The 13,046-nt window shown below is 37.7% G+C and overlaps 1 protein-coding gene across 1 annotated transcript; it reads right to left on the minus strand.

Annotated features, from left to right (window-relative positions):
• Positions 1-235: 235 nt before the first annotated feature.
• On the minus strand, positions 236-1,047 carry LOC137242088 (uncharacterized). The gene is made up of 2 exons (XM_067769460.1): positions 908-1,047; positions 236-843 (listed from the first exon to the last, which is right to left on the minus strand). Exons 1-2 carry the CDS (start codon positions 959-961, stop codon positions 397-399), a joined length of 501 nt encoding a protein of 166 aa, XP_067625561.1. The 5' UTR covers positions 962-1,047; the 3' UTR covers positions 236-396.
• Between the last annotated feature and the right edge of the window lie 11,999 nt (positions 1,048-13,046).

Consider the following 13,046-nt stretch of genomic DNA (forward strand, 5'->3'; position numbering starts at 1 on the left):
AAGAATTATACACGGAGTGTTTGCTAAATTACTACGGATATGTAACAAATTAGAGACTCTTCCTTATCATTTGTATTACCTTCTCTTCATCCTGCCTCGTATTGCTATCACTGTTGTTATTTTGATCTGCAACCGAAACTCTGCTCAGAATTACATGAGTTCTGCTAAGCTGAAGTAAACGCAAGCCTTTAATGTATTTGGATGTGTTTACAGGCTTATCGAACTTACTTAAAGCTTTTGAATTCAAAATTTTAAATATAATTTTATTACGGTTATTTTTCTTTAAAAAATTATATCATTCATAAAATGATCGCTAAATATTTATCAATAGGAATACTCGCATTAAGCTTTGAAAGTATTTAAAATCCGCATTCCCAATTACCAAAATACTCGGATTTAGCAATCCCTTGGTGAGCGTTGTTTGAAAATTTCCTCAAATCTACGATCAACATCAGCCATATCGATTTCTTCTACTTTTCTACAAACAATGCTACCATCTGGTTCAAGCGTGTAGGTGCTGGTGAGTTTCCTGCCATTTTCAATATTCGTACGTGTAACCGGATGACCTGTGCTCAAGAGTTGTCGTACAGCAAGCAAATCAATTTCCTTGGCATAGCGCGCTTGTACCAGCAATTGATCCGCACTAATATTGTTGCCACCAAAACGTAGCGCTGTAGACTCTGGTTTAATGCGTAATGTTACACCGTTACGCGTAAATGTTTGAAAACCTGCATCTGTTGTGGGATCAATATCGGGCTCTTGTGTTGTCCAAGTTTCGGTACGTTTATTACCATTAGCATCGATTAGGGTGCGTCTATGCACAACGGTGCGTGCTGATATTAACTGGAATAACAAAATAGTTGAATTATGCGCTGCAACTTTACACTCCGCCCCCTTCCACTCGTACCTGTATCAGCAATAGTAAACAAATGGTTTTGATGATATGATGACAGCTCCTCATTTTTTTGTGTTCTATTCACAACCATCTCATGAGCCAAACTATTTGTTTTAATTAATCAATCTCTTACGCTAACCATTATTTAAAATTTACAGTGAATAATCACACCACTTTCATGGAAGCTGCATGCATACATACAAAATCATCGCTCGGCTTAATCAAAATAGAGATAAGCTCATCTTGTGTGTATAGGTCAGGGTTTTCCTAATATGGGGTTATCAATGCCGATTTTTGACAAAATTATTATTGAAACAATGAAATAAAAATCTTATTTATATTAAAGTACGAAAGCTTGAATATTTAGATGTTTGGATTATTGCATCTCTAAACGTTTGTCTTTGTGGCTCAATGACGTCAGAACAGCTGTCTGGTTTCAAAGGCGCGGGTAACCAATAGTCATGCAATGTGCGGCCTCTTCTGCTTTATGGCTGCGAGAGTTATCCGGCTGGAGAGACAATGTGGACGGCCATGCAGCCATACATAAGAATCTGGATCCACCTTCGTCGGACTGTTGCGCTCCGACTGTATTTTTCGATATGAAGTACGAGCCTACCTTTAGCCTACCCGATCATTGCAGCGGAGAAATGCTGTTCATGGCTTTAATCAAATTATTATTGTCCTGCTATAACACTAAGCTCGTGTGGCCTGAATGGGATGCGAGACGCACGAGAAGTCTCCTTCTTCTTGGAAGGGGGACATATCTCTCGTTGTTGCACTTATAACCGACCATATAGCAATTGGGAAGTATGCACAACGGCTGAGTTCTCCTTATAATGATTACTGCAGGAGATGCAAAGACGAGGAGGAGATAGAAACAGTCAAGTAGTTTCTGTGCGATTGTCCTGCGCTTTGGTGCAAGAGAAAGGAATCTCTGGAATCTCCCTTCTTTGACGATATTTGTAATCTAGTTAAGTTGTAACCTAAGAAATTCTTGACATTTTCTAAATCTAAACCAACAGAATAGGGGAGAAATCCATGTGGTATCACAATGGTACCGGTGTCTACTCTAACTTAATTTTACCTAACCAATAATCTGGATAAAGAAGCCTCTGCACCCACTGGGATCAGTTATTTTTTAAACATTTTGTGACCAAATCACGCCAGAAGGCAGAGGAGTTTTCGCTGAGAAGCTTTTCATGGAAGTAATATACACGGAGTGTTTGCTAAATCACTGCGGAGGGTATGAGAGATATCAAACTTTGGAAAACGCTCCCACTCTGTCAAACAGTATTTTTAAATTGCTCCAACTCCACCTCTGTCCTATCCGAATTATATTCGGCATAGATAGAGTTCTAAGCAACAGTAGGGAGTGTCACAATCCTCAGTCCCACAAAACCTCAGACCAATAATATTTGGCATATGTCTCCTATTCATCTTTGTCTACTAATTTTTGGTGTTTGGGTCACCTTGATTGAGGCCAACTTATTTGTAGAAGAGTGACCAGTATCACATCCGAGTTGGTTTTGTAATTTTCGGGATAATTTCGGAACTGTGCTGAGAACTATTTCGGGACTGTTTTCGTGGGCATTTCGGAACAACTTTGGAACCATTTCGGAATCAATTCAAAAGCACTTCGGAATTGTTTGGGGATATTTTCAGAACTTCTTGGGCACAATTTCCCATTTTTTCGGGTTAGTTTTTCTCATAATTTCGGATTGTTGACTGGATCAGTTCACAACTATTTCAGTATGATTTTGATTATTTCAAGACTATCTACGGATGAGACTGTTTTCGGAATAATTTATGGGATATTTCGAGATCATCTCAAGACACTTCTATCTTTAAAAAATTATACTGATCTTTCTTGAGCATTAGCTATCTGTGACGTAAGTTTCATTGATTTTAGTTCAGCGATTGAGTCATAAAATGGAGATTTGGTCATCTAGACTTCGAAACATCTAGATATCCAAATATCCTAACCTTCACATTTATAACATTAATCAATTAAGGTGTGAGTTCATACTTCATATAGATCTTGGTCTAAATAAATAATTGCTTGAAAATAAATAAGTTTTCAAGTCACTTATAGAAGAATTTCGGGATCATTCCGAAGGCGTTTCCGGATAATTTCGAGGCTATTTGCATATCATTTCCGGCTTCCTCGGGGTTGCTGCTAGGTCGTTTTGGGAATATTTGCACATACTACGGAACTATTTGGGGTCACTTTTGCACCAATAACATGGCCATTTCCGAGCTAGACGTCGATGATTTTCGGTATAAGTTCGGAAGTATTTGAGCCGGGGTTGTGTTCGAAATCGTTTCGGAACTATTTCTTGCTAACTTCAGCACTAATTATGTACAATTTCAGGATTGCTTAGGGGATCATTTTGGAGCTATTTCAAGATTTTTTTAGATTGTTTCGGCACCGCTTGGAGATGGTAGTCCAGATCCTTCCGGAACTGTTTCGGACCAGTTTTTTCGTTATTGTCATGACTTTGTAATATATATTGTAATAATTCTTTTAAGGCGGCTTCTGTAGACAAATATTGTTCCATTGATTCTGAGACTGTTCTATCCTGGAGATATCTGACTGATCTCTCGTTAGCATAGACCACCTCCTGGAAGACACTTCATTAGTCAGGAAGTCGGTACGGTTAATTTTCCTACAGATGCTTAGAATACACTCCAGCTCCAGTTCCCTTTTCCGCTTTGTAGCCGCCTGTGTAGATTGTTATGCTCCTATCGCTTTCAATGCTTTCCTTTCATTCCTTCCTCAAAGGATATCTTGTGTTTTGCACCTTGAAGTTCGCAACCGCAGTGATATTGTTTCGGATTTAAAGTTACTTATGATTCCATATAGTAGTCCCATCTCCGTGTCATTTATTGTCGTAGCGTGCCTGTACGAACACTTGTATAGACATCAAGTGAAAAATTATGTTTATTCCTGAGGTGTGCTGCTCACTGCTCCTGAAATACCCAGGTATTCTTTTTTTTACACTTTCCGACCATATGTTGACTGCTCTTTTTGTTTTGTATCTTCCACCAGACAACAACTTCATACGTTAGTATCGGTAATATGAATGTGTTGTACATGCCATGGATGATTGATACGCTGACAGTCTCCAGTTCCTCCCGAAATCCCTCTTACAGGTGTAGTATCCTCCCAAAGCTTTATTTCGTCTTATCTCAAGTTTCCTTTTCAAGCTCAATTTGGAGTCGAGTAAGTTAAAGGAGGAATTGCTGATTTAACTTCTTTTAGGCTTCAGTAGGTGTACATATTTTACCTGCCTCTAAATTTGATGGAATTTTGGTGAAGGATCATGCTGTTTGGCTTGAGATTTGCCGTTATCAGCTAAATCTACCGCAAAGCGAATTGATTTGGAAGACACGATCTTCTTAATAGCTTGTAGCGGAGGGGAAATAACTAAATTTAAGTTAATGTTTTCTGCTTGTATCAGTTTCAGTAACTTCCGTAACTTGTGAATATATGTTGCATAATTTTAGGCGCTTATGAACATAAATTTTTTCCGGTTATTGTATGATTCCTTCCATCGACAGATCTGCAACTACATATTGCTTACTCATTGTCGTGCATACAACAACAATTATTTGCAACCAGATTTTTGCTGTTCAAAGCGTTGCCACTAGGCTAGAAATATTATAAGTAGTAGTAGTAGAAAAAGAAACTTGAAACGTTTTCCATTACCAGCAAGCTAAGCGCATGTTAGAAATTGGCCCATACAATATTTCAAGTCAAAGTCAATCGTGCGTGCAAATTCAATTTATCGGGAGCACAATACCAATTGCAATCTGTTACACGTACAGATTTTACACACAAACGCCCATAAAAATACAATTGCACAATCGCTTTCAGCGCTTGTAGCGCTTTGCAATTGTCAGCAAGAAATAAAAGTACTCATAAATATAATAAAAATAGCAATAAAACTTGTGCTGATCACAATACGAGCACAAAAAAATCAGAAAATCAAAAAAGTAAAAAAAAACCATGCTTAGCGAAGTAAAGCCACCAAAAACACTCGGTAAAGCCATCGTCTATTTATAGGCGCAGAAAAAGAATTTATACGTAAACCACTTAGCTTTCCAAGAAATCGAATATAAATAAAATTTGCGTTGGTAAAACGACAACGTGTTCAAGTTGACATTTGATGCGTGACACATCAATTCCAAGCAATTGGCATTTGTTTTACAACTACATACATGTAAGTGGTTGCTTGGCTTTGATGCCTAAAAGAGGGCTTTATCTGAAGCCAAAAAAAAACATTTCCTTTACTTACATTTATTACAGCTGATAAATTCAATGCTATCAGCTTAAGTGAAATTGCAGTGAGTTTGCAAAAATAATTGGCATGTTTGCGAAGGCGCAAACTTTTGAGTTGTACATTCGTGGTTGACAGGTGCACACTTTTAGGCTCCAAAAGAATGTACCTGCTTTCTACTTTTCATGTTCTGATTTCATTAACGTGGAATATGGTTCACTCAATGTATGTCACTTTTATGTATCTTATGAAGTGGGTTTTGTCGAAGGCATATGTAATAATAAGTCGGGCCAGGGTGACGCAGATGTTCCATAAATTACCCTGCAGGTGTTGATATGGTTTATAGGGTAGCAGAATTCCATACCAAGGTAGTGAGAGAGCGAGGTAGCTCTCAGCTTAGCAGTATGCGATGCCAAGAATAACTGAGAACGGACGACGATTGCGCCTTCAAGGAGATGTTTTTCAATCCACCACCAGCCGGAGCACAGTGCGATCAGCATAGCAATAGCTTAACGGCTACTTGATAGCAATGGATGGTGTGGCGACAGCAATAGTTGAGCGAAAGAGGGACCAACAGCGATCTTATACTAGTGGCAAAGTCAGGATAGGGGGCTCTAGGGTTAAGGCTTGATTACCCATATGCAGTAGCGGCTTCTTCATGGAGCAGATGTGGAGTTGTTAACTTGCTTGCGGTGCCTTACCTCGAACGATACTTTCAGCAGTGGTAGATGCGGCTTCGGTACCTGTGATGGAACTGCGAGGAATGAAGTGGCACTTTAAATTAATTTCTTTTTACAGGACTTCCTTATAATCGAATTGAGAAATAAATTGCTTGTTTTGGCACCTAAGTGAATTTTGTCGTTTGGTCGCCACCAGCGATGGGATTGGCTGTAGTTGTTGCAGCGATAAGGACACTACCCGAAGGCTTTGGGGAGTGTTATATATTTTGATTGTCCTTTGTCGGATGCAGATCCGATACTTTCCGGTAACAAGCGCCATTAAGGTACTAGCCCGACCATCTCGGGAACAATTTGGTATGACCCCATGAAACCTTCTAAGCCATAACGCCCACCCACCCCCTAGATCCATAGGGAAATTGGGGTCGCCAGAGTATGGGCTGTTAAAAAACAAGATACGCCACGGGTAGGTGAGGTTGACAAATGGGTTGAAGAGGCTATATACTGCGCTGGCAACCGCTTGAAAGGGTTGCGCTTCACAACACCTTGTATCAATTTGATATTTTAGTCGCCGCTTATGACAGTCATACTTACCGCGGGTATATTCTAAGCCCTCTAATCGGCTGAGGGCTTTGTCTGTTTCGGGTTTTGCTTTGTAGCCCAGCTGTGACATGTTAGTAGTGTTATACGTATTATTATTTCTTGCCGTTACGGTATACTTTTAGGCTCAAATGAAGTTACATAATTATGTGCTCATGTTCTGCGCTCGCCAAGCTAAGGATCTTGAAGCAGAAAGTAAAATTGGTTCAGAAAGCTTCTAGTACAAACCAATAGTACGGAACTATTTTATCTCATAGGAGCTAGTTTTTGAATAGGTTTTTTTACATTCGCCATCGAACAAAGTTATGTATCACTAAAAAGACATTCAGTGCAAGTGAAGTCCCTACAAAGCGCTTAATTCCACCTTACCAATCTTAAGTACTGTGTGTCCTAACTTTTTCTGTTTTTGAAGTTTAAATATTGACGTTTGAGTCGAAAACAAACCCACCATTCTTACCTCCACGAAAGTTTTTGAGATGCGAAACAGAATACGGCTGTGCTTTAACTATGACACAAAGAAAAAGCTTTAAGTGTAAGTGTTCCAATGTCATTTTCTTCATGTGGCTTATCGTACGTGCAATTTTAGCGATCGTATCTTAAACTCAGCACACTGGAAAACCTGAATTGATGCTTTCGACATTTATCATGTGTAATCTCCTCAAAGCCGCACATACTTATTGTCAAAATTAATGACAAAAGTCACTTAGATTTTCTGCGATGCCTTATTGCGGATTGCTTTTTTTGATTTTCACGCGCCTAAAAGTATGCTTGCTTATTGTTACAGTAACTGCGTAGACCACGATTAAATGCGTTCATATTGAGATTTGCAATAAACAATTGCCACATAAAATATGCATTCGATTGTGGCGTGTTGATATCCATTTATACGCGTGCTTCATTTATTTTAACTTCGATGGCGTTAAACAAAAAAGAGAAAGTAATTACCATTCCTTTTGGTTAAGTCCGCGCGATTTAAAGCTGCGCAGTTTGCCTTACCACAACCAGAAGACAATACATAATCATTTATATTGTTATTTAATACTTAAGTATTTCATGGCATTGCTTGCGTCTGCTTATTTTTTTGTTTTTTGTTTTACGGAAGTATGTTCGTAAGCCTAATTTTTATTTTCCTCTTTCGCTTCATCTTATTTATTTTTGTATATTTTATGCCTTATTATAAATGGCTTTCCTTGTCGGCGTTCGTTCGTCGCTTTAATGCCAAGATTTATTTGTTAAAGCCTATATGCGCGCATGTCGCCTAAAAGTAGGCTTTGCTACAAGCATGTCAGCCATTGCAATCATTATTTGTCATCTTTTTATCATTTTAAAGTTTCATATGGTGTGACTTGGCTTTTTTGCTTTATTAATGCTTTTTATGTATTAAATTTTTAACTGACGCTGACATATTTTACTTGAGATGTTGTCAGACATCCCTTGAGAAGCTGCTCAATTAGTTAAAACTTTCATTTTATGTCTTGCCTTGGTATATTTCATTGGAATTGATGTTGTTGGACGGGTTTTTTAAAGTCGTATGAAACAAACAAAATGCCAAGTACGATGAGTTGCGTGCTAAAAGCACATATGGTGTGCTTATAAAAGTAGTTAAGTAAGTTCGCACTTGAAGTATTCATATTTACTTCGTTTAATTCAGACTTATTGTCATATTAAATGTTTTTTCCCAAATGAAGTTGGGGTAGCGCTGTTGTGAAATTCTGTCATTTTCTATGGTTTTGATTTATATATGAACAAACAGATTCCAAGTAAGACGTGCTTTTCTTAATTTAGAAAAATGAGCCAAAGTTCGGGAGCGCCTTAAAGTATACCTCGTTTATGTAAATCCCAATGAGAAACAAATAACACTCTTCATTATTTTGAGGGTAAGTGTATAAACTTTTATGCGCTCTATGCTCGAACGTCTTCTTCTGGCTATTCTAAATTGGCAGTATCTAGTTTAAGCTAACTAAAGAATAAGTAAAAAAAATTGTTTTAATATATTTTGCAGTGAAAAAGGTTCATATAGTTCAATCTCACGAGTGATATTTCGTGAAATAACTATATTAATCTTAAAGCTCCTTCATTAAAAGGTTAAAATGCTCTAGAAATATTTCCGTCCGAAAATTTTACTCAAGATGCTGTCAAACGAAAACGATGTGTAAAGAATATGCAAAGTAGGGGAGAGTAAAAAATTAAATATCGGCCTTCAAATATGCAACATATTTTTTTATCATTCATATTAAACGAAATTATTGCATACTTCAAGCCGAAAAATATGGAAATTTTTTCTCATTTGGCATTTTGGCGGAGAGGTGATGGCCTAAAATATTCTACAAAATTATTGTTGGTAAAATTTGACCAGCGCCGCAGTAGGCATGAAAAATATGCTTTGCTACTGTTCCGGCTCTGAACATGGGTAGAGCAAAGAGCAGAGCCATTGCATAAAAAAGTGCTAGCATTTCTCTGGCTCTGCTATGGGCTACGTCGTGTTTTACAGCGCAGCAAATACAAAATAGTAAAAAAATACTTTGCACGATTGTAGTACCTCCGAGATTATTTGGGTCGAGATTCTCTTCCAATTTTCAACGACTCCAAAGTGATTCCAAATTACCCTAGAATAATCAGGAAATGGCCACGTAAATATCGGAATAGTCCCTTGAATCATTACACTACATTTTTTTTGGTTATCGCTCTGCTTCTCCGATTTCGAAGTTTTGCTGAATTGGAATTATTGCTACTCCCAAATATCTGTTGCAGAAAATATTGAGACAAAGTTCGTATTGGATGCCTATCCAGGAATATTTGATTGGCCATGCAATAAATATGTATTTATTATTTTACTCCCATTTATTCGTGTTCATATTATTTTTGACTATTAAAAATTAGGTCAGCCACATCAATCAAATACTGGCAGCAAGCACATCCTTCCAATTGAAATGGAATGCTTCAACAATACACAATTGCGGCAGCAAAAATTTCCACCACAGCAAGCAGCCGCGACAAAGTGCTGCAGTTGCTAAACGTCAAAGTCATAAATTCTAATAAACAAAAAGCGTGCGGTGAGGAAGGTTTTTTCAGCAAAATTTTGCTAACGTCAAAGTATTTTATTGCTCTGCCATTTGCAGCGCAGTATCAAATATGTTAAAGTTTACAACAACATAACAATAAGTAAAAATTATTGAACGATTATATGGAAGGTATTTCAAAAAGAAAGCTTGTAAAGCTCGACGATCTTCAGTTGTGTTGATAGTTTTTATACCTTGCATGAGTACAAAAAAAACCAGTATGTGTTTGAGCTTTTCAAAAGATGTGACTTTAGAGAAAATTAAGTTAGGATAACTTTATATAGAGAACACGAAATTTCTGACACTTCAACTTGGAAAAGTGGGCGTTATCAGGCCGCCTTCTAAGAAAAATCCAAACTTGCTATATATTCGTTATTATTTTAAGCAGGTATCCTAAATAAAGTACAGATATTTCATTCAGTGAGCTTGGGATTGGCAGTGGGAGTGCAAGTAGGAGTGGGAGTCGGAAAAAAGTGGGAGTGGAAGCTGGCTTGGTTATTCGAATGGCTAGGGAGTTGGAGATAGGAGTAGAATGAGTAGGGAATAGGTGAGACCAGGAAAGCGAAAAGTAGAGAGAAGGGAAAGTAAGTGATATTGAGGCCCTTTCGTCAAATTTAGACCAAAATTGAAATTTTAATTTTATTCCGCGATCCTTGAAAATATTGACAGACCCTGCTGGGCAGATTAATGCATTGAGATTACGTATTGAATCTCTAGCAAAGAAAAAAAACAATCGTTTGTTTTCCTCATCATTTGCTTTCTTCAATATACGGTTGCCAATTTCAGCAATTCCCAATAATTCGAATCCGTCTGTTATCGTTCAAATCGCTGAACTGTCGAATAACTATTTCAAATATTTAGTAAAGCAGACTGTTATTTATTTAAAAAGCTACTATGCTAGTAGTATTTCACAAATAAATTACACGCGTACTTCACTTACAACGTTTTAAAGTCAAACTCAAATGACTATTCCTTGGCTTGCGTTGCTTTAATACTCTCAGGTTCTAGACTTTAACATCCTTCTTAAATTTTTGCTTATTTATTTCCCGTTTCTGTATTTCAAATTGAATGTTGCCTTCCATGAGCAATAACGTGGGTCGATTTGTATGGACCAAAGTTAACCCATATTGTGCAATCGATATTTCGATAGGATTTGGGCTCAGGAAAAAAAAAGTTCCACTGTGCATACCCAAAAAAATAATTTTCGAGCCTGCAAAAAAAAAATGGTGAAAGGGTCAATTTTTCGACCTAAACACTCCCCAAAAACCAAAAAAAAATTTTTTTTTAAACTGTTGTAAAAACGTTGGCGATAACAATCTTTTGAAAAAAAAAGAATCGATGGCGCGATATCTGTTAATAAATCGACCCAGTCTAATGAGCAATATGCACTCTTTATTACTGTGTACAACTCTGCATCTCATATTCACTGTATATGAGTATGTGCCTTGCGGTTGTTGTCGTTCAGTCAGCGTTTATTACTATCGAAACTGCTAATACTAGCCACAATACTTTTATTCATATTGTTTTCATCTTAACTTTAGAGCAAGCCCACTTCCTCTACCATATACAGAGTGAGAAGAAAGCGCAATTTCAGTAATCATATGTATACTTTCTGCGATATAAACAGTCTGGGATAGATTCTGATATCTTATGCAGAGGAAGGTCATTGTTTTATATCATATGTCGAGCATATTGGCAAGGTCCAATGATGATCCTCTTCCTCAGCTAGGAAGATGTGTCGAACCCAAGGAAATCGGGACGTATCAAAAGTGTTTAGCATGGGAGATCTTCAGATTTATGTCCTCATGACTGTCATGCTGGCAGCAGTCGAAAACACTTTTTTGGAGTGTTATCTACTGTGGTTAAACAAACAATCAATGTAAAATTGAGGTGTCAGCTAGAAGTCCACTTTTCTGATGAATTGATGGGGATAGCTTTAATACTGCGTTGACGCAAATGAAGAAAATATACTATTACAGGCTACCATTGCGAATAACACAAATGAGTGGAGTGGACACATCTCTTTTATGGAGAAAAGTATTGAATAGCTTATTGTCAGTTCGATCTGTCAATATAGTTTCATACTATAGTTGTGTGCCGATGTGGGGCCTAATAATTATCTTCTGAAGACAGTTATAACCCTATTAACTAAAGAAAGGATCCGCGTGAACTTAATATCGAAAGCTTTTGGAGGCTTGTTATACAAATTTGTGGGTGTACTAAATGGGATCCTAGTGCAAGAAATGAGGTTTTAAGCTCTCTAGGCCATGTGCATGGAGGGTGTACTTTTTTTTTAAATAAATTCTCAACATATTTACGTTAAATTCTGCTCTACAACTAAGTAAAACAATAACTTCAATAAGACTAATAGCTGGAACATCAAAAATTCTTATTGACATGCTGGCATTCAGATTTTGATGTTGATTTAGTAGTGGCGGCCAACCGCAGGGAATGCCAAGTAAAGTGTTGGACTGTATTGGTGTGGCCAATGATAGTTGTGTTGCTTGTGTTGGTAATCAAATATTAATGTATGATTTAACAATTTCTGTGGCACCGTTAGGCCTATATTCATAAAAAATTCACAGCAAGTCATGGACAACTGAGCTCAGCAGGGCAACTGAATGGCAGATAGTGCCAAATCAGGTAGGCAGTCAACCGTATGAAACCGGCCAAGTTTGTAATCAACCGCATGCAAAACGCTTGTCATTGAGATGTGGATAAACATATACATCCATCGATTTACTCATACATATATGTGTATACTCACATACATGCATATAGATGTATAAACACTTCCATGGTGAGGCATTTGACGCAACTGCTTATAGCAATCATGCTGAGCTAGAGCTAGTAAACCGAAGAAATAGCTTCTGGAAAGCACACTTTCTAATTGATGTTGCTAGTATTTTTTTACTTATTTAATATTATTTTTGGGCTTGCGCAGAGCTGGATCAAATCCTACATACTGGCAAAGTTGTTCAGTCTGTCTCGGGTATCCAAGTAGCGGACCTCTTCGAGTATATATTAGGTTAGAGTATTTGTCCCACAGCAGTACATACAGGCAGACTTTAATCCCACAGGATGAGCTAGAGCAACTCATCTGTGAAAAAGGGCGTTTCTCCTCTTCATCCAGCTGCTAAAAATATAGTTTGCTAAGATAAGAGAGGTTCAAGTGGCTGTTGGTGGCACACATGGGCAAGTATCAGCAGAGCCGTTGTGATACTACAAAAATATATCCTCTCCCCTTCCTACGAATCATTTTGAGGACCTGATAATAGCTGCTTGATGTCATACTCTACGATCTAACTTAGATCATTCAAGAAAGAAACTCCCACAGAGCGCATCCAAATTAAGCCTTCCTTGACGATAGTGTGTTTTTCTATACAAACTGCACATTCCATGATAGCTGATACTTAGCCTGGAAGACACTACAATGAGTAGGTAGTCTGAAAGAAAGTTGGAGGTCTAGGTCTTTTGAATGTACCCCTCCTCAAATTATTACTTTTAATTTAAAATCGTCAGTGTAAGTGGAAAT

The sequence above is a fragment of the Eurosta solidaginis genome, chromosome 2 (assembly GCF_040869045.1).
Source record: "Eurosta solidaginis isolate ZX-2024a chromosome 2, ASM4086904v1, whole genome shotgun sequence".
Taxonomy (NCBI): Eukaryota; Metazoa; Arthropoda; class Insecta; order Diptera; family Tephritidae; genus Eurosta; species Eurosta solidaginis.